At 41.6% G+C, this 22,631-nt stretch overlaps 1 protein-coding gene across 1 annotated transcript in view; it reads left to right on the plus strand.

The window, feature by feature from the left end:
• LOC109900947 (MAM domain-containing glycosylphosphatidylinositol anchor protein 2) overlaps positions 1–22,631 on the plus strand; it is a 337,708-nt gene that overhangs the window by 187,421 nt on the left and 127,656 nt on the right. The window contains exons 7-8 of the mRNA XM_020496863.2: positions 9,641–9,732; positions 9,798–10,035. Coding sequence (XP_020352452.1) covers positions 9,641–9,732; positions 9,798–10,035 — 330 coding nt within the window. The remainder of the gene's footprint in view (positions 1–9,640; positions 9,733–9,797; positions 10,036–22,631) is intronic.

The following is a 22,631-nucleotide window of genomic DNA, read 5'->3' on the forward strand; positions in this document are numbered from 1 at the left end:
AAGCAAGATCTGCTGGCGGCTATGAGGGAAGCAAACGCTACAACGTCTGCTTTAATTTTAGTGAGACTAGGTAACAAAGATGGAACTCCAAATATAGCAATCAAAGGACAAGGCTGCAGGTCAAGATCTAGAATTTTAGAGAGAGTATTAAAAAAGAATGACCAAGACTCAGACAGCTTAGAACATGAATAAAACATATGGGTGTGGGTTGCCGGAGTGATTGAACATCTGTCACGTGTCATTTGTGTCTGGGAGGAATTTACAACGTTTTTCATTGGTGTAGTGAATTCTTTGCAAGACCTGTAACTGAATTAAACGTAATGAGTACATGAGGATGTGGAGTTAGCCTTATGGGCCTCCTCCCACCAGTAAGGTCAAGTTCAAGTTCACTACCCCAGTCTGTCTTGATTTTGTTTATTGGAGAGGGTTCAGAGGAAAGCATAATGTCATATAATCTAGAAATCAGACCCTGCCGATTCCACAGCAAAAAAAATAAAAAATTATAATAGGTGGTTGTTCCAAATAGGGTTTAGAAGAGAAGGGGCAGAAAGTCTAAAATGTTGACGAAATTATCCCCAGATCTTCAAAGTAGAGAGCACAATGGGGTTTCCCGTATACTTTGAAGGACACAAGGACAGTGAGGCACAAGTAAGAGCAAAAAGGGAGGATGATTGGCAGGAGTGTGCTTCTAATGAGCACCAGTTGTTACTTGAAGCATCACACCAGACCATAATCTTTCGAATATTGGTTGCTCGGTAGTAAAGCAGTACATTTGGAAGTGCCAATCCTCCGCCATGTCTCGTTCTTTTAAGTGTTGCTCTATGTATCCTAGGTGATTTGCCTGCCCAGATAAAATGACTGACGAGCCTGTCCAACTTGATTTTGGCAGAAATATGAATTCTGACAGCTGAGGAGAGAGGCAGACTATCCCAGCGTTTTAAGTCTGCTTTAACTCATGTGACTAGACATGCAAAGTTAGTTTTATGGAGGGTAGCTAGAGAATGTGTCATAATCACACCTAAATAGGAAAAACCAGAGGGCTCCAGGGGGAATTTGCTTGGCAGTGGGGTTGATTGGAAAACATTCCCTTTTCTGAATGTTTCATTTGTAACCTGAGAATGATCCGAATGTGTCATTATTATAAAATATGTTATTGACAGAATTCACAGTGTTAGTGATATATAACTGTAGATAATCTGCACTTTGAACAATTTGTGTTCTTCACCAGCTCGGTGGATTCCAGTGTATGATGATGATCATTTTAAGACCAAGGAAAGTGGTTCTATCGGAACTGCAAAAAGGGAGCGGGGACATAGGACACCCTTGACCGGTCCCTTTGGAGACGGGGAAGTATTTTGAATGTTGAGAGTTGGTGTGTACCCTAGCCATAGGAGAAGAATAGAGCAGACGTATCCATGAGATGAAATTGGACCCAAAACCAAATCTTCCCAAAATCTTAAATAAATAATCCCACTCCACACGGTCGAAAGCCTTCTCCGGCATCAGGAAAAACAACAATTTTGGGGTCTGGAGAGACAGAAAGAGAGAAATTCTTGTTCAAAAGACGGCATACTTTTGAAAACAGTTGTCACCCTTTGATGAAACCCGTTTGAGCATCAGATATGACATCCTGAAGGCAGGGTTCCAACCGGCACGCTAGAACCTTAGATAATAGTTTAACATCAGCGTTCAAAAGTGAAATGGGCCGATATCCACCACATTCCGCCGGAACTTTCTCTTTTTTGAGCATAAGTGAGATAAAGGCTTGAGTTAGCATCGGGGGGAGAGAGACCTGTGATATGGAGTCCATGAACATATTTAATAGTAATGGGGCGAGTTGATCTGAGAATGCTTTATACAAATCGACGGGGAAGCCATCAGGGCCTGGGGCCTTGCCACTTTGCATTAACTTTAGACCCTTTGTTATCTCATCTAGATGCAGAGGGTTATCCAGAACTTTACTCATGTCCATATCAATGGATTGAATATCCAAGTTATCTAAAAAGTTGTCCATAGCCGTATTATCTGATAGGGATTTGGATTTGTAGAAGTTAGAATAAAATGACACAAAAGTTAATATTAGGGGGATCACTTGTAAGATTATGGGAAGAGTCATTTACCTGAGAGGTGAGATGCTGACTGGCATTTAAGTTGGTTTGCCAAAAGATGGCTGGCCTTGTTACCATAGTCATAGTTCATCCCCTTTGTTTGTTGCAACAGAAACTCTGCTCAGTGGAAGTCTTAAGTAGCAAAATTTGAAAGTGTGTTTTTACATTGAATAAAAGCAGAGCTACAAAATGGGATAGCATACATTGCATTTGAGGAAGAATTGGAAAGTATTTCTGCAAAAGACATTTCTACATTTATGACCCAAATGGGTTGTGTAGATCCATGGCGCCTCCTCCACCCGGACACAAAGGACTTCTCCTACTTTTCTCATGTTCATCAAACCTACTCGCGCATAGACTACTTATTTTTTTTTAGATAGTAACATCTTCCCCTCATATAAAATGACAGAATATTCTGCTATAGTAATTTCAGAACATCCCCCCCCCCCCCCCCCCACACACACATTCTGGATTTAGCTCTTAATCCGAACACACACAAAAAGATTAAACACGACCCTATGTATTCATTCAAATTAATAAAAATGATGACACCTCCCCCTCCTCTTCTTTGGGAGACGTTCAAAGCTGTATGGGGAAAATATCATTTCTTACCATGCTCATTATGTCAAACAAAGGAAACTGAATCGTCAAGAACTCGTGGACTCGTGACAATAGACCGGCAGTATTCAACTTCACCATCCCCTGAATTATACGCAGAGGCTGAAACTTGAAACTCAATTATTGATAAGAGGAGAAGTCAAATGAAGAAGAAAGAGGAAAAGAGAGATTGAGAGAGGAGCAGCATGAAAAAAAACTCTAATCCTTTAGAGAGACAGAAACAGAGCACAAGAATATTTGGATAATGCCAACATACACCCCCCCCCCACGGATCTCCCGACATTCCCAACATAGACAAAAAAAAATATTCAAGCGATAGTACAATACCATTTTATAAAAAAAATTACAAATCCTAAACTCGTCATTATGAACAAGACGAGCAGCAGGAATTCTCTTACTCAGCATCCGTTGATTACCCTAATGTGCTGTGAGGTCAAACCGACCTAGGAAAGAAGTTACATACACCCTTGAAAAAATCTAATATGTCATTAGGCAAGTGCACTAATTGGGTTTAGGTCACACTTTAAACAAAGAGTATAACCTTCAGCTTTAGTTATTGAACAATGTTAACAGCGATCAGTGACATTTCAATGGCCATGATATGATGTAGTCCACTAGGTGTGGCCAAAGGGCAGAGTAATGACAAACGTTCAAAATGAACCAGTAGGCTATGAAAACAGTCAGCCAGTCAGTCTTGGTAAATTATTACAAACATACCCTACATAATGTAACATATCATACTAATTTAAGTGGCCAAGATTTTTATTTACTATGCTACATCTAACCATGAGTCCAGGTTGTCTCCTCACCTCTCCTCCCCTCTCTCGCTTCAATTTGCTAGGATTCTTCTTAATAAGTGACTCAATTTCTGTGCCTGGGCTCTGCCTTCTCTGTATACCAACATGCTCCACCAGCTTACTCCACACCGCTTCTATAGTCGCATGTTCTTTTGAGGTATGGATGAAGTGCTGGAAGTGATGTAAGAACAGGCGGAGACAAGCAGAGCGATGGGTTTTACCCTCCTACAGTAAATGGGAAGGTTTTGTTTCCGAGCGGTGCCCGCGTTAAAGATTCACTGGGCCTTTGTAATGATTGCGTTGTTGTTGTATAGAGGTGTGTGTGTGTGTGTGTGTATACATGCGTGCTTGCCTGTGTCTCCTGTATCCTTGATTGAGGAGTGTGTGTAGAGTTTTGGGGAAGGATTTGGGGTTTGGTGGACAATATGTTTTCAAGAGGGAGGCAGTCCACACCGTGTTGAACTTGACTTGACAGTGTCAGAGTATTCACACTAGACAGTTAACTAAGGTAGAGTGAATTGTTACAGTCTTAATCCAATGTTTGTACACTGACACCTTTGTGACACACATGCACACACACACGCACGCACACACACAACATTTTAAAAAATTACTTTATTTATCTAGGCAAGTCAAAATCTTATTTACAATGACAGCCTACACCAGCCAAACCTGGACAACGCTGGGCCAATTGTGCCCTGCCCTATGGGACTCCCAATCACGGCCGGTTGTGATACAGCCTGGAATCAAACCAGGGTGTCTGTAGTGACACCTCAAGCACTGAGATTCAGTGCCTTAGATTGCGCGCCAATCAGGAGCCTAAATGGGATCTGATTGGATTATAGTAGTCCATCCCCTAGGATACAGTCTGTGTACTAGTATTAATGGAATGCTGTAATAGATCAACTCAACACAGAGGCAACACAAAATAGCCTTTCACACTGTTAAGGTACACTGGTAGTATCCACTCTAAACCATTTAATTCACTGATTCCCCATACAGTACCTCTATGTGCTTGTATTTACTATTTATATGGTTGGAACCAAGTGTATACTGCTTCCACCACTGTGTAAATACGTCCAATAGTATTACTGTATTATATTATATTACATCTCAGGAAAATTGCCTTTCCAACATGATGACATACTAGGCTGTTCTATTGAGAGCGTACAGACAGAGCGGTGATGTGGCTTTTCGTTAATACCTGATGTTTGAATTGTGAAGGTCACTGTCAATCCATGGATATACTGTGATTCAGCAGGACTTTTTCAATATCAACAGACATAATTACGTACGCAACTCATTTTCAACAATATGATATGTAATATCAAAAGGGCTTTTGCCTTCACTATAGTCGAATGCCTACAGTATAGTCGATCCATGGCTGTATGTGACCGACCGCCTTGATTCGATCTTATGTAGCAAAATTTGAAATTGTCTAGAGACACAGAGCTACAAAATGATAAATCATGCAGTGCATGTGATGGCCTTTGAATGTTTTTGTACCGACTGGAGAGAGTTTTTTTTGTCTACAGCCATTCAAAATCATTCACAACCTCTTAACCTTTAGCCCCCACCGAAACTCTGATCATTTTACTCGCCCTAGCAGAGCTGGTTAGGCTGTTTACATGTTATCCAGAGCATTGGTGACTGTAACTGTGCTGCTGGCAAAAAAAAAAGTAAAAATTGTGCTTTTTTGCCAACCTTTAATTACATAATTTATTCTGCGCTATGGCACACTCAGACGAGAGTGCTCTGAAAGCGGAGTAGATGGCCAGACTGAATTTACGAATGCACCCGAAATGGTACTTGCATCTGAGATACGAATAATAAGATAATACACATAACGATGGACTATCTTCCATGTGTACATCATTCATGGATGGACGAGTCTTCCTGTCACGGATGCCATGGTTGAACTTAGTTTGAAGATGTAATCCGGAGACAGGTGTTTTCTCCATCTCCTTAGCTATCTTACTCTAATTCCACTGATTTCAAAACTCGGTCCTCCAGAAAGTGGAGAGCAATACATAAAATACTGACCAGCTCAAATTGACAGAAGCATGCTGTATTGTCAACCAATCGAAACTCATCTCTCGGCATGTCCAGCCCACTCATTATTTCAGCCAATCATGGCTAGCGGGAAGGTTGTTGCCTTATTCATTTTTCATTACATTTTTATTTACAGATGGCATACAAGTTTATTAAGGCACATGAAAGTTCACATGTTCAAGAAGGCATTTCTGCTCAAAAACGCATTTTGATTTAAAAAAAAATTACTTTCAAATGGCTCTCCTATGAAGTAGTGACCTGCGACATTACCCTAGTTTCCTGAAACGGGTCACATAATGTTATTCAGCACCACTTAAAAATTATTTGTATACTTGTTACAGTCTTAAAGCTGCTCCGGAGAGAAAAGTATGTCACAAATTAAATGTGTGAAGATAAATTAACTGTGATCTAAGCCTTGCAGGAACCTACCCTGACATGACTCAAACTCGGCCAAATTGTGGATTCAGAGTTATCTAATAGAACTCCGTTTTTTTAATGGAAGCTTCTCTAAAGTCAAACATTGGTCCGTGGACACATAATGGACAGTTATGACGAGTGTGTTTCATTTGGTGATCTCATGAAGGACAGGGAACACACACAACGGTATATTTTAAAGTGTACATTTCCAGCTGTCAGGTTTACATCTAAATATTGTGAAACGTATGTGATTAAACATTAAACTATTTGTGAAAAAATGTAATGTGAAATTATTAACATTCTAAATGAGAGTATTGATTTTCATATAAAGATTAACTAGTCAGTGGCCCCACACCCGTGAGCCCAGACATCACATTAGGCATCATAGATACGCCTCTTATTTGACAAACCCACCAGACCAAAACATGCCTGGTGACGCTGGTGTGAAGTCTTTCAAACTACAACAAGGCAAATAAACCCATAGGTTAGCCGGACGTCTCTAAAAGTTTAAGACCACACAAACCATAAGACTAGAAAACCATCCCACGTGGAGCATTAGCTACACGGCTGGAGATGGTTAGACTCTGAGACTATCGATTCACTACAGAAGAAGCAAATTCTAAATGACACGAATTTCCGGTCTGCAGTTAGAAATTACTTTAACCTAGAACGAGAATACTGACAACCGCCGAAGCATCAATCTATGAGAACATTTCTGAATGGTATTCTGAAGTATCCATTCTAACCACCAGAGTCGTGAAAGACTTACCAGAGACTCTGATGAACCCTACAAGACGATCGAGGAATCCAACAGAGAAGCCACCAATGACATACGGGCGTAAATATATATACATTGCTATTATTCTCGAATGAGCAGCCATTCATGTGGAAAGTATTAGCATATCAATGAATATAATCATAGACTATGTGTAATGAATCCATTTTGTCTTTCCTGCTCTCTCAGTCCCACCCCTTTTCTTTTGTCTACCAAGCTGGCATGTCTGTTTAGTCCACTAGGGACTTTTCTATCATTGTTAGTAACCAATATCTACAGTTTTTTAAATGTATTTCTGTGATTATTTTGTTAGTTAGTAAATAAATAATTAAGCCAATTTGTATATTGCTGATTCATTATGGAAACTAAGGTTCGTGCATACAACCAAGAATTGTACGATGTTCAGATGAGACTGAAAGAAAGTAAAGTATAATTAACGATGACTGAAATGTAAGAGATCTTTAGATCTCTAAGAATTCATTCGGAAGACGGACCTCCTTAAATAAACTTCTCCATGGTGCCCCAGGTTATTAATGCATTTTTTGTTACATGATTTAATTCAATCGCGTAATCAATTAAACGTTAGGTATTAGATTTGATAAAATAGCATGTCATCACATTAAGGATACTAAAGACACGACACTGGTAATGAATGGTGTAGCTGTTGAGGAGACTAAATTACTTGGTGATACCTTAGATTGGAAACGGTCATGGTCAAAATATATAGATTCAATGGTTGTAAAGATGGGGAGAGGTCTGTCCGTAATAAAGAGATGCTCTGCTTTTTTTGACACCACACTCCAAAAAGCAAGTCCTACAGGCTCTAGTTTTGTCATTGTAACGGTTGAAGGAGAGGAGGACCAAAATGCAGCGTGGTTAGAGTTCAACATGTTTAATAAAGACCATAACACGAGAACACTACAAAATACAAAACAACAAATGTGAAAACCGAAACAGTCCTATCTGGTGCAATGACTCAAAGACAGAAGACAATCACCCACAAAATCCCCACAGAATATGGCTGCCTAAATATGGTTCCCAATCAGAGACAACGATAGACAGCTGCCTCTAATTGAGAACCAATCTAGGCAACCATAGACCTACAAACTACCTAGAAAGGAAACAGCCCCATAAACATACAAAAAACCCTAGACCAGACAAAACACATAAATCCCCCATGTCACACCCTGACCTAACCAAAATAATAAAGAAAACAAAGATAACTAAGGCCAGGGCGTGACAGTCATATCTTGACTATTGTCCATTCGTGTGGTCGAGTGCTGCAAGGAAAGACCTAGTTTAGCAGCAACTGACCCAGAACAGAGCGGCACGTGTTGCACTTCATTGTATTCAGAGAGCTAATGTAAATACTGCATGCCAGTGTCTTTTGGCTAAGAGTTGAGGAGAGACTGACTGCATCACTTTGTCTTTTTGTAAGAAACATTACAATTCCAAATGGTTTGCATAGTCAACATACACACATCTCTGGCACACACGCTTACCACACTAGACATAGCACCAGGGGTATTTTCACAGTTCCCAAATCCAGAACAAATTCAAGAAAGCATACAGTATTATATAGAATCATTATTGCATGGAACTCCCATCTCATTTAATGAACAGAACCTGGTTTAAAAAAACTAAAGCAACACCTCACGGCACAACACCTCTCCTCTATTTGACATAGCCTACATATCAATACATGCACACAAACTATGTGGGCCTTTTGTAAATTGATGTAGTTCTGTCCTTGAGCTGTTCTTGTCTGTTAGTATTCTGTATTATCTCATGTTTCATGTAAAGTGTGGACCCCAGGAAGAGTAGCTGCTGCTTTTGCAACCTCTAATGGGGATACTAATAAAAATCAAATACTAACATTTGCTGAGACGTGTCAGGAACAGTCTTCAGTCTTTCACCCACCTGCTGACATTGATATAAGTCTGGTTTGAGTCTGGCTTCTTAGTGTGCAGGCTTGTGTCAATCTTTCCCTCTGTGCCCCCCCCCCCCCTCCCCCCTCCCCTTCTTCCCTCTGCTCGGCTCCAGCATCGCAATGTTTTGCACATTCAATTTCCTGTGTTTAAACCTGACATGCAGGTTTTGTTTTCATTTTCCTTTTTCGCCAAACCGAATATGATAATGTCTCAAGGGAATTGCCAGATGAAACGATTTCTGTAGCGCCATCATTTTTTTTTGTGTGCAGACGAGATGAATTGTACAGCAGCAGCGTTGGGAAACAATGCAACATAGATTAGAATGAAATCAGCCCGCTTTTCTCTTCGCTCTGATTTGATGACGCTGTTTGAAAACTAAACTGGATTAGCCATAAGTATCTTTCCATTGATATTTCTCAAATGTTCTGCTTTCTGTGTATGTGTGTGTGTTTGTTCGTGTAATGACTTCCTCTCCAATCAATGAATGCAAGCAACACTTTTGTGATTGGATGAATCACATCTCAGACAGACTGTGACTGGATAAAGTGAATCTCAGACAGACATACAGTATTTCAGCCTGATCAGCCAGCAGTTTGCTACTTTACAATTTGACGCCCCATTCAAAATCAATTTCCTGCACCCTTCTAAAAAAGTGTTGCACTGTTGCTGATCCATGCTGCCTCTAACCTCTCAACTGTTGTGTTTTTTTTGTCTCATGAGGTTGGGGAAAAGCAAAAATACATATTTCCTTTCTAAAAAAGGGAAGTAATTTTTTCCATTATTGTTCTACAAATAGCAGAAAAATGCTTTTAAGTGTATTTTTTGTCTACAGTGTCAGATAAAGGGCAATGTGGAATTACTCCTGTGGCTGCCACTTAAACACACACATGCATTGTACCTCTCTCACTTTTTGGTGTGTCTGCCTGTATGTTCTCTCCACAGCGCTGAAGAAGGGGCGTTTCTGGATCACCCCTGACCCCTACCACAATGACGACAACATCCAAATAGGCCGCGAGGTCAAGATCTCCTGCCAGGTAAGAACACACACACACACACCATCCCCTTTTCACACGCATACTCAACTATCCACTCCTTCCAGGTGGAGGCCACGCCCCCTGAGGAACTGACATTTGGTTGGCTGAAGAACGGCCGCGCCATGCGTAGCTCTGAGCGAATGGTGATCACCCAGACGGACCCTGACATTTCCCCAGGCACCACCAACCTGGACATCATCGACCTGAAGTTCACTGACTTTGGCACCTACACCTGTGTGGCTGCGCTGAAGGGAGGGGGCATACCTGAGATCAGCATAGACGTCAACATCTCCTCCACTACTGGTGAGTCTCACACACCGCCATGTCAGAGCAGGAGATTGACTTATACACTTCCCCACACTCAGCAATAACACACACACATCAGCATTTTGCCACTGTGGTGGATAGAGACTTCCGTAAGACTACACAGTGTTTGCATCCCAAATTGCATCCTGTAGCCTATACTGTATAGTGCACTACTTTTGACCAGAGCCTTATGGGCCTTGGTCAAAAGTAGTGCACTATATAGGGAATAGGGTGCCATTTGGGATGTACACAGACACATGCATGCATACAGTACATCATCAAGACTAACACACACACACACAGCAATATAAATGTTCTCTTCTGCTGAAACATACACACTCTGGAGAAATACACTTTCATAATTCCTCTATTTCCCACAAACACATAAAATGGTGGCCTATTGAATTTGCCAATTAGCATGTGGTATTGTTTCCACAATGTGACCTATTTCCTACCCCAAACTAATCCGAACCAAACATCCTATTGCCTGGTATCCAAACTCAATTTATGGGCTTCATCACAAATACCACCATGTTCCCTATATAGTGTACCACTTTTGACCTGGGCTCTAATCAAAATTCCTGCACTAAATGGGGAATAGGGTGCCATTTGGAATGCAGACATGCTCCAAAACTAAATCCATTCCCTCCTTTCATCTAATTGGCTGCTGCTATTACCATTTTGTGTTACTAACATGACATACATCCATTACATGCATGATGTCTCTGGGAGACTTTAGATAAGGATATTCTGGTGACTAGAATGGTGGCTTCATTACAAGAGAATAACCTGAAGATATACAGCACATACCCAACACAGTGAGTTTGTGGAGGGTACCATCGATACAGTAGGAAAAGAGAAGGGAAGAAGTTTGTATTGGTAGTGGTTAGGAAAAGAATGGTAGGTGTTAAGGAAGAGAAGAGACCTATGGGTTAACAGGGAGAAGTGATTACACTGAGTTGGGAGGGGGATTGGGGGGGGTATCATGTGTAATTACCACTTAGAGGTCAATCAATGGTCTCCCATCCTGCTGTGTTGTGCCACCTCCAATTACCCCATTGCTCATCTCCTTTGCTAATGGACAGGACCTGATCAATAACATGCCTCAGAAGAGAGGTGCTCCAATTGGGAATTTCCACTTGGAATTCCTCTGCCAAACAGGCAGGCAGTTTCTCATATTGACCGTTGTCCCTCCGAGATTGGAATGACAAAAGGAAGGCAGTTGTGTTCCAGAAGAAACATTCCAAGTTTGCTGGCTGCTGATTTGGTATGTTTGAAAGGCGCCAGGGCATGGTGGCTTCCTGATAAGTGTGTGTGCGCGTGCGTGCATTTGTATGTGTGTGTGTATGTGTGTCTGCCTGTGCATGCTTGCCTCTGTGTGTGTGTAGCTATGGCAAACCTCCTCTCTCTCTTTACTACACACACTCTGTGACAACACACCCTGCTGCCATTCACTGCAGCAACATGAAAGCCTGTTGTCGACCTTCGTGCATAATTACCCTAAAATAATCCTTTGATAATCCCCCGTGCTATAAAACAGTGGGATCAATCGTACTTGTCCAGTTTGTTTCCTCATTATCTTCTAAGTAGTGCAGCCTTTCCCTTTGGAGTGTGTGTGTGTGTGTGTGTGTGTGTTTGCGCGTGCATGCGCGTTTGTGTGTGCCTGGCCGAGACTCACCGACGCAGAAACACACTCTTTAATGTGAACCATCACTACTGCTGTCTGAGAGAAGAAGAGAGAAACACAAAGGAAATGCCTGTCTTTATGATGATCATATAATATGGAAGGGCCTTTTGTGCTTGGATGGGATTGTTTTTTTAGCGTACTTGTTTTTTAAGGTGAAGGTTGTTTTAAGTTGCGGCGGTTTGAATACGATGAAAGCGTTGCGTTACAGACACAGTGATTCATGTACAGGTAGAAGAGAAAAATGAACATACAGTTCTACTGTGTACTGCCTTCGTCATTGCCCTTCCGTAGCTTTCTTTGGGGACTACATTGAGATGTTCTGAAGTAGGTATGAACACTGTGTCGAGAAACATTGTTGTATCTCCTTGTTTTGTATCCTGGCTGTCGCTATGTTGTTGTTAGCCAATGACGCAGCAGTTTATTAGCCTATTAGCCAATGGTGCGGCTGTGCACTGAGTGGTTAGTCTCGGTCCTGGCTGGCGGTCTGTTTGGGCTAACTAAGCCATCTCTGATGTTCTCCAGAAGGGAGAGAGGGAGACTAGTGGTAATTACAGTCTCTTAATATAAGCATTTAGAGCAGATTACACTGCAGCTCTGCCAGGGCTACCGGCCATGGAAGTGTGATGAAAAAGATGGGGCCTCACGCTGTTGATGTATTTGGAAAGAGATGGGGCCTCGCGCCCTAGAAGTGTTTGTATAGAGATGGAATCTTAAAGTATCTCAATCCTGAACACTGTGAAACTCTCTCACAGCCAAGTGCGGACCCAGGCCAGTCCAACTAAACTAGCACAGCTCAGTCTATCCCAGCTCCAGCTGTAGTCATGCTTAACCACGCCCAGCCCAGCCCAGCCTCCAGCCCAGCCTCCAGCCCAGCCTCCAGCCCAGCCTCCAGCCCAGCTTCCAGCCCACCCCAGCCTCTTCTACCCTACTGCAGTCCTAGTCCCCCAGCCCCAGCCAAGCCCAACATTCATTATCTACAACACAGACAGGGAATATTCCTACTCTACTGTACTTTTAACTACACTTTTATCCCCACAGCTTTCATTAGTCCCCCCCCCCCCCCACACACACACAAAATAGTGCTAATATTTACAATCATCGCACACTCATTAAGTATCCAAGCCTCTTTTTTTCTTTTGGGCACCCTAAGATTGCACAGTTAATGGTTTATTCATGGGCAGTATCCAAACGAGAGCCCAGATTTCCCCATCCAATACTAACAGAATTAAAAGACTGGTGAAAAGAAAAGGAACGGATGAGGGCTCATTTTCATGCTATGGAATAAAATGCAATTAATCTTAGTGTCCCCCTTTAAAGGCCTACTGCAGTCAAAATACAGATTTTCTTGTGTTTTGTATATATTTTCACACGATGTGATTGGAATAATACCGTGAAAATTGTTATGATATAGTGCCCTTTTAGAGTAAAAAAACAACTCATGTAAAAGTAAAAAGTAGCTAATTTAAAAAGTAAAAGTAGGCCTCCAGAGTGGCACAGCAATCTAATGCACTGCATCGCATTGTTAGAGGCATCACTACAGACCCGGGTTCGATCCCAACCGGCAGTGATCGGGAGTCCGATAGGGTGGCGCACACACCAAGCGTCATCCGGGTTGTTCCTCGCGCTCTTGTGGCGGGCCAGGCACCTGCAGGCTGACCTCGGTCCTCAGTTGAACGGTGTTTCCTTCGACACATTGGTGCATCTGGCTTCCGGGATAAACGACCAGGTACTAAGAAGCGCAGTTTGACAGGTCATGTTTCAGAGGACGCATGACTCGACCTTCGCCTCTCGAGCCCATTGGGGAGTTGCAGCGATGAGACAAGATCGAAATTGGGAGCGAAAAAAAGGGGATCAAATAAATGGCGCTACTTTGCAAATCAAATCATTGACCTTGATAATTAGCTTAATTGAATGAGCAAACCGTTGAGACTCCCTGGAATAAAAAAGGGTCTATAGATCGCAATAGATTGATAAACTGTAGGCCACATTTATGAAGTACATTAGGTTGTGTCGTGTTCCTTCTGCAAAAACAAAGGAGTTCTGTTATAATGTCTTCACTTCTCTCTGAACTTGCTGTCCGGTTTCAGCAGAAGCTGATTTTCAAAGTGAATTGAGTCTTTTGCAGTGAAGAACAGTCCAACACAGCTAAAAAATAATACACTTACAAGCTGCAAAGGCATCGCAGGACTGTGTTCAATTTGAGAGACAGCTTCTTTATGTACGGAACGGAATGAAGCAGGTCCATCTAGTCTGACACACAGGCAAGGTACCCATCCAGCTCCCCTGTACCTTGTGACCTTTTGGGCATCATTCATTCCTCTGTCTCGTCCTATGCCATTGTGTCAAGATGATGCTTCAGGTAGACCAAACCTGCATAGTGGCAATTACACAACCTGCAATTACACAACATCAGAAAAATGGCATATTTCTGCATATTCTGCTTCATGTGGCCACTTAGTTCATCATATCACTGACATTACAATAGCCCGAACACAAACTTTGCATACTTGTTATTCTCAGATACTGAGGCTTGAAGTGAGTTTGTCAAATGTTCTCTGCTCTAAAAAGTTGTCTAATGTTGTGATGAGTCCATGTCTAGCTGTACCTTTTGTGTAGACTCACACAATTATATGCAAGATTAGTTCATTTAAACCAGCCCATCTATTGTTCTCCCTCACTTCACAAACACACACAATAAAATTAGAATAATGTGTTGACCAAACATTACTTGTGAGAGACACTGATGTTGAATGAGTACATCAATCATGAATGCTAATGTAATGAATGATAGGCCTACTTAAACTCTCATTAAAATGTCATGAACTGCTTCATAAATGTGTTATGAATGCTTATGTAAAGGTTAGGCCCCAGGCCCCAGTTATAGTAGTTTTACCCAGAAAACATACATTTTATGTGATTTAATTATCTGACATTTGGATATTATATGCTTCCATACATCAACTGAATGATCTAACCGAATATAGTTAGCTAAAGGAAGAATACAAACGCTCCTATTCTATCCAAGACTTACTGAGTCTGACTTGGTCATAAACAGAACATTGTAGCAGCATTACACCTGTGGTTGCACACACACGAAATAGAAAACCTTGCCTGTTAGGGATACAAACATTTTGTAATTCCACATCTTATTCCCAGTGGTCTCCAACCCAGTCCCAGAGAGCTACGAGCTCCACTGGTTTTCATCCTAGCTCCTAGCTCGGCCTGAGCCATGTAGTAATTGATTAACACGAATCCTTTTGGGGAGAGGAAATCCATCTCTCCCATGTTTAAGTAATGAATCTGTTCCTGATAAGCAGTTTCTCAATCATCAGCTAGTTCCACACCTGGGATACCCAATAACACACGGCGACTCTCCAGCCAAATTAATACCTGCACTTAATAAAAATAAATGAAGGGCGGATTCAAAATAAGGCAGGCACCAAGCTGTATTAATAATTAACACTGGTGAGAGCCACTGTCCTTCCAGAAGCATGGTTAGACTTGGAGACAACCTCTAATTTGTTTTATTTAATTTGAGAAATCTGAGTCGGGTAACATTACTCTGTGACCCTCTACTTAACTCAGCCCCAGTGCACTCACTTAAAGGGGAACTACACCCGCTGATTTGGCCTTGTCTTTTGTCTTGCTGCTCAAGAAATGCAGGCGGCCATGACAGAAACCAAACGTAAGTTGGTTTGATGTGGGTGTTTCTTGGGTGTGTCCTTACCACCACCAATCTGTCAGAACCTTGCCCCCAGCTTTCACAACACACAAACCTCCTGCAGGTTGAGTTCAATAACTACAGGCAGGGCGAGGTGCCAGAGGAAGCTTTGAATAGGTCCGTAGCCTACAGAGTAATATGAGAAGAATGCAATGGCTGAATTGTTTTGATAACTTTCATATGTAGTAACAGGTTCGTGTAGAGTAAACAACCCTTTATGTATAACCATAGAAGCAGTGTTCTGCTAATATAACATTTTATCTTTCATTGTTATTCCCAGTTGATATGGATACTGTGCCTATCAGCATGTTGTATGTTGGTAATGAGGCTACCTTGTCAAACATGTCAGAGTGGTCATACCTTCCTGTGTGGTGTCCCGTATACAACAGAAGTTCCCTGGTCCTGGTGCAGAATACACAGGGTTTCTCCCTCCCCATATTGACTAATACCAGTCAATTCAGTAACATAAAATAAATTCAATACAAGTAAAAGTTGTGTCTAGTAAAAATGCTATGCTGAGTGCCAGGTCTCTCTCCATTCAGAGACATCAGCATCAAGCCTGTCTGTCAGTCTGGACTTCATCACATCATCTTGCAGGTCTCCATGTTCTGGCTCCATACATGTTTCTGTGAACACATACACACATAGTTCTATTACCAATGTCATTTAGGATAGGCCATATCTGACACACAAACAGGTACTATGTTGAAGTTTGAAGAGGTCAGACTAAACCTACCTAATTATGTTTTAATTATGAGCAAGGCAAGAGGTGAGGCTGGAGGTGAGGTCTTTGCCAGAACCCCATTGATGGTCATAGCAGTGTAGATCAGCTCCTGGCCCCTTATCAAAGTTACTGGTCGGTGCCACACAAACACACACACAGAGCACTGATTACATTATCAATGGTGGTTATGATTATCCTGGTGGAACCTACATGATCGCTGCATTCCCCTTTCTATTTCACTTCAGATACCATAAAATGTGAAGTGAAATAGAATGGTGAACACAGAGATCAGTCTGGTTCCACCAGGTTATATTACGCCCTGGACATTATACAATATGCATCTAAAAAGTGGAAATTAGGAAACAAATCATGTCAGTTGACGTATAAATTGTGCTTCACAATTGGGTTATCAAATGTATTAAAGTAAGGAAGTTGGTTACCTTCAGAATTTGTACAAATGTGGAGCCTGTGAAAGCCGCCGCTGACAGGTTAAGGTTGCTGGCCGGATACTTGCCAACTGTTCCACTCGTAGGAATGCTCACAGCGAGGGTATGTCTGCATGATGCTGATGAGAGCCACTTTGCTGGTCAACTTTATGCTGCATGTTCAGCTGCAAACTGGACATCTCTCGACACAACTACAGCAGGCAATCTTATGGGGTAGTTTTGACTGGGAGGGACTGTGACAGGGTGATATAATACACAGCCAAGTGGTCAATTGCATTTTGTTTCATAGGAGACTGGCAATAACGGAGGAGGTGTCACAAGGGTACTTGTGTCGCATGACATATTTTTTATTCTGAGGTCTTGCCTGACAAGCTGTGAAAATAGCAAGTGAACAGTGCATGAAATTATCTTTGGATGTCTCTAAACCATTGCAATCACATTGCTGGACATGTTATGATACTCACCTTTGCTCCTTCTGGCAGGTCCCGGCATCCGTTAATGACCAGGGGATCAGTCAGGCACCCAACTGTGCCCTTTGTCTAACAGAAAAACATGATCAACGATTGCCATCATCCCTTAATTAGAAACATAGCTCAAGAAATCATTTGGAAGCTGATTCTAACTCGTTTGGAAGCTAACTCTATGCTTTACAGATGTAGACTGACTGGCCACAGATTGGACTAGATTCAACCGTTACACTATGCAACTAACTGTTGCCGTGTTTTGCTTTGGCCCTGGGTTGGCTTGAGTTTGGGGCTGCTAGTTAGTACACTGTTGTAGTCAGATGTGAGTTAGCTACTACCACCATAGCTGCATCCAATATTTATTTGTGCCCTGGACATGGGTTGCACCTCGTCGGCTCGTGACTGTTTTGTCTAATTACTCTAACTTAGAGTGGCATGGAAATATGATGACATTGCTAAAATAGGCAAACAGTCACATGTAACTCAGTTGGTAGATTATGGCACTGGCAACACCAGGGTTGTGGGTTTGATTCCCACAGGGAATGCACTCATTCTGCAAGTACTCTGAATAAGAGCGTCTGCTAAAATGTAAATAGTTCATAGGAAACAACTTTGCCATATTATGAGTAGAGAGATGTCAATGTTGCCATTGCTGTTACTAGCAATGTTTGTCAAAAATAACCAGCAATCCTAATGTTAGCCAGCTAAAATACGGTGGTCCCCTCATTCTTAGTTAGCTTGCTAAAGTTATACCACAGATAGAACAATGAGACAGATATTTCACTGGATGTGTAAATGAAGCATCCAGTTGGTGTTTCCACTCACTACCAAATATGATGATGAGAGGAATCCCAGTGGCCGGCAGTGGAAGAGGATGGAGCAATATGGATTTTGGCCGACATTCTGCATATTTTCTCATTGATGAAGCATTTGATCTCCGTACAGTTTTCTGTTTACAAAACTCGAATCTTTTAACAAACAGAGTGGACTGCGTTTTAGACTTTAAAGTTTAAAAAACATTGCATTCTTTAGAAGGAGTGCAAGGGCGAATTGAGTTGTTGCACACGTTCCCTAACGTAAATATGCTAATAAATGCTAGAACGCGCCAATAGTGTCTCTCTAGCTCGATATTGGCTCTGCCCACTAAGATTAATTTGCTCCCATTGGAAATGACAGTCTCTGGTCTATCTTGGGTTAATTTAAACACATTTTTGGTTATACTGCATCTAAAGTCAATCGGGTGTCTTTACAATCATGATAAAAGGTTTTCCTACTAATTATTTGCCTCCTTTTCAAAAGTTATTGTGTTTCTAAGCCAAATCCAAGTTGTATTGAGGTAGGCTAACGTTAGCCAGCTAGTAGCTAGATGGTAGCTAGCTACAGTGCCTTGCGAAAGTATTCGGCCCCCTTGAACTTTGCGACCTTTTGCCACATTTCAGGCTTCAAACAAAGATATAAAACTGTATTTTTTGTGAAGAATCAACAACAAGTGGGACACAATCATGAAGTGGAACGACATTTATTGGATATTTCTAACTTTTTTAACAAATCAAAAACTGAAAAATTGGGCGTGCAAAATTATTCAGCCCCTTTACTTTCAGTGCAGCAAACTCTCTCCAGAAGTTCAGTGAGGATCTCTGAATGATCCAATGTTGACCTAAATGACTAATGATGATAAATACAATCCCCCTGTGTGTAATCAAGTCTCCGTATAAATGCACCTGCACTGTGATAGTCTCAGAGGTCCGTTAAAAGCGCAGAGAGCATCATGAAGAACAGGGAACACACCAGGCAGGTCCGAGATACTGTTGTGAAGTAGTTTAAAGCCGGATTTGGATACAAAAAGATTTCCCAAGCTTTAAACATCCCAAGGAGCACTGTGCAAGCGATAATATTGAAATGGAAGGAGTATCAGACCACTGCAAATCTACCAAGACCTGGCCGTCTCTCTAAACTTTCAGCTCATACAAGGAGAAGACTGATCAGAGATGCAGCCAAGAGGCCCATGATCACTCTGGATGAACTGCAGAGATCTACAGCTGAGGTGGGAGACTCTGTCCATAGGACAACAATCAGTCGTATATTGCACAAATCTGGCCTTTATGGAAGAGTGGCAAGAAGAAAGCCATTTCTTAAAGATATCCATAAAAAGTGTTGTTTAAAGTTTGCCACAAGCCACCTGGGAGACACACCAAACATGTGGAAGAAGGTGCTCTGGTCAGATGAAACCAAAATTGAACTTTTTGGCAACAATGCAAAACGTTATGTTTGGTGTGAAAGCAACACAGCTCATCACCCTGAACACACCATCCCCACTGTCAAACATGGTGGTGGCAGCATCATGGTTTGGGCCTGCTTTTCTTCAGCAGGGACAGGGAAGATGGTTAAAATTGATGGGAAGATGGATGGAGCCAAATACAGGACCATTCTGGAAGAAAACCTGATGGAGTCTGCAAAAGACCTGAGACTGGGACGGAGATTTGTCTTCCAACAAGACAATGATCCAAAACATAAAGCAAAATCTACAATGGAATGGTTCAAAAATAAACATATCCAGGTGTTAGAATGGCCAAGTCAAAGTCCAGACCTGAATCCAATCGAGAATCTGTGGAAAGAACTGAAAACTGCTGTTCACAAATGCTCTCCATCCAACCTCACTGAGCTCGAGCTGTTTTGCAAGGAGGAATGGGAAAAAAATTCTGTCTCTCGATGTGCAAAACTGATAGAGACATACCCCAATCGACTTACAGCTGTAATCGCAGCAAAAGGTGGCGCTACAAAGTATTAACTTAAGGGGGCTGAATAATTTTGCACGCCCAATTTTTCCATTTTTGATTTGTTAAAAAAGTTAGAAATATCCAATAAATGTCGTTCCACTTCATGATTGTGTCCCACTTGTTGTTGATTCTTCACAAAAAAATACAGTTTTATATCTTTATGTTTGAAGCCTGAAATGTGGCAAAAGGTCGCAAAGTTCAAAGGGGCCGAATACTTTCGCAAGGCACTGTATCTAACATCAGCTATGCTAGGGATGATAGTGATAAAGATGATCAAAATATACATAACCAGACACATAACCAACAGTCTATGGTCTAGCTACCGGTATACTCACCACCACTGGGGACCAACAAACTACAGCCACCTATTCCCGCTTGATAGGGTCCTTCAGCAGGGCATGCAAACCATAGTTGTTGGCTGAGCATCCTGCTGGAAGCATGCATTTTATGTCAATTCGTAAAGGACTTTTCAGTTTAAAAGGTCTGTGATCCTTTCAACACGTTGGTTGGGGGGCGATGAATCAACGGAGCCCCATTCAATGAAGGGAAGCGAACTGGGCGGAAGGGCGATTTGCATGTTGAGCTTGGCAAAAGGGGGGCATGATTTGTTGACATCCAAACACAACTTTCATTTACTCGTTGTAACGCACTTAGGTTCCAAACTCCGCTTTAGACGGGACTGACTTCCTGACCAGAATTTATCCTATTTATACTTTTAGTCAATTTTGACACTAGAATAAATGTTTGACTCATCGATGCCACATTGTCCTTAGTTCAACCGTCCATCCGTCCATCCCTCTCCCGTCAGGACTAATTGGAAGTGAGAGGTTCTGATCATCCCAGTGACCGTGTTATCTGGTGACTGTAGTGAACTGTCATGGCTGCCACTGCAGACGTTGCTGATGTGAACTGTTTGTTGATCTGCTCTAGGCCTTCAGTCCAGCTCACTGAGCCTGATAAAGGAATCCTGTATGGCACATTCACGTTGACTCATGATACCTTCAGTTACCTGTTCAGGGCCAGTCCTGGCCATTCTGCCGCCCTAGGGAAGACAAATTGCCACCCCTACAAGAATATTCCTAGTAACCAAATGTCGTTGAAAAGAGTTCTAAAATATGTGTTTTTCCACACGTTGAAATTAGGTTCAATTTAGGTTCTGAATGAAAGGTGTGAAGACGTATTTCCAGACATGGAAATCAGGTTCACTTTCGGTTCTGAATGAAAGTTGAAAATAGGTATTTTCCCGAACATTAAAAATGTGTATTTTCCGTGTATTGAAAATACATACTTTCCGTATGTTGAAATCAGCCTCATTTTCGGTTCTGAATTAAAGTTATGTCATTTGAATGAAAATATGTCATTTATAGTAGTCTATATTTGGGCCAAATCAAGGCTGGTCCAACCGAACATAGACGTATATGACTGGTTCAGATTTGGTCCGGAATGGACCAATTATTTTCTCCATGGATGTGGAAATCATGCCGGTCCAGACTGCACCAAAAAAATATGTCCAAAAGGCATCAGCTTCGGTCCGTGCTTACTCAGGTACAGCCTACAGCAGGGATGGGAAACTCCAGTCCTTGGGCCGGAGTGGTGTCACACTTATTCCCCATCCCTAGTCAACACAGCTGATGAAACTAATTACATTCTAAACTGAAGATCATGATTAGTTGATTATTGATGTCAGATGTGTTGGGGAAAAAAGTGTGACACCAATCAGTGTCGTCTGAAATGACATTTTGGGAATGCCCATCTATGTGGTAGGCGTTGGTCTGTGCTTACTGGGTGTAGCCTACCATGTCGGCCCGCAATATCATTTTATGAATGCCCTTCCATGTGGTAGGCTCACTGTTTGTAAAACAGGCATTGCAATGTCTTTTTTAGTCCGGATTCTTGATTATCCTGAGCCTATTTGCAATGTGTTTACACAGTGGGAAATGCAGAAGTATTTTTGAGGATACAAACTTGAAACCACAGATCATGACAATTTAGCCCACGGGATGAAACTCCTGGACAGCAGTTGTGAGTAGCCTTGAGTGTCCATTTTACTTTGACCTGTCCTGTTTTTAGGATATGTTGTTTGTTAACATGTCAGCATATTTTTATTTGATTGGGAGCCATTTACGTCAGGCTATTTGATTGGAGAAAACTGCTTGATGTAAACATTTTGTCTCCAGGCTACAGAAAAGGCCACATACACTTTCTATAATATCCTATCAGTGCATTCAGAAAGTATTCAGACCCCTTCACTTTTTCCACATTTTTGTTACTTTACAGCCTTATTCTAAAATGTATACATTTGTATTGTTTATTCACCAATCTACACATAATAACCCATAATGACAAAGCAAAAACAGTTTTTTTTTTCAGGTTTTCAGAAAATGTGCAAACATTCTAAAAACCTGTTTTTGCATTGTCATTGTGAGGTATTGTGTGTAGATAGATGATCATTTGTATTTATTTAATCAATTTTAAAATACAGTTGTAACGTAACAAAATGTGGAAAACGTTAAGGGGTCTGAATACTTTCCAAATGCCTTGACTTGAATATCTGCTACTATACATTATGTATGTTCGTTTTTTTTTGTAAATACTGAATGTCGGTGGAGTGCCGCAGCGAGGCGTCTCTCCAACAGCCTCCCCAAGAGGCGTGCTGGGAATGGACAAGGTAAATATTTTGCGTCTCTGCCGTTGACAAAGTGGGCACTGCTTATCATAGGTCAGCATCAGCGCTACCTAAAAAGCAAATACGCCACTGGTTGAGAGAAATTGTC

Source organism: Oncorhynchus kisutch, linkage group LG12, assembly GCF_002021735.2.
Source record: "Oncorhynchus kisutch isolate 150728-3 linkage group LG12, Okis_V2, whole genome shotgun sequence".
Lineage (NCBI taxonomy): Eukaryota > Metazoa > Chordata > Actinopteri > Salmoniformes > Salmonidae > Oncorhynchus > Oncorhynchus kisutch.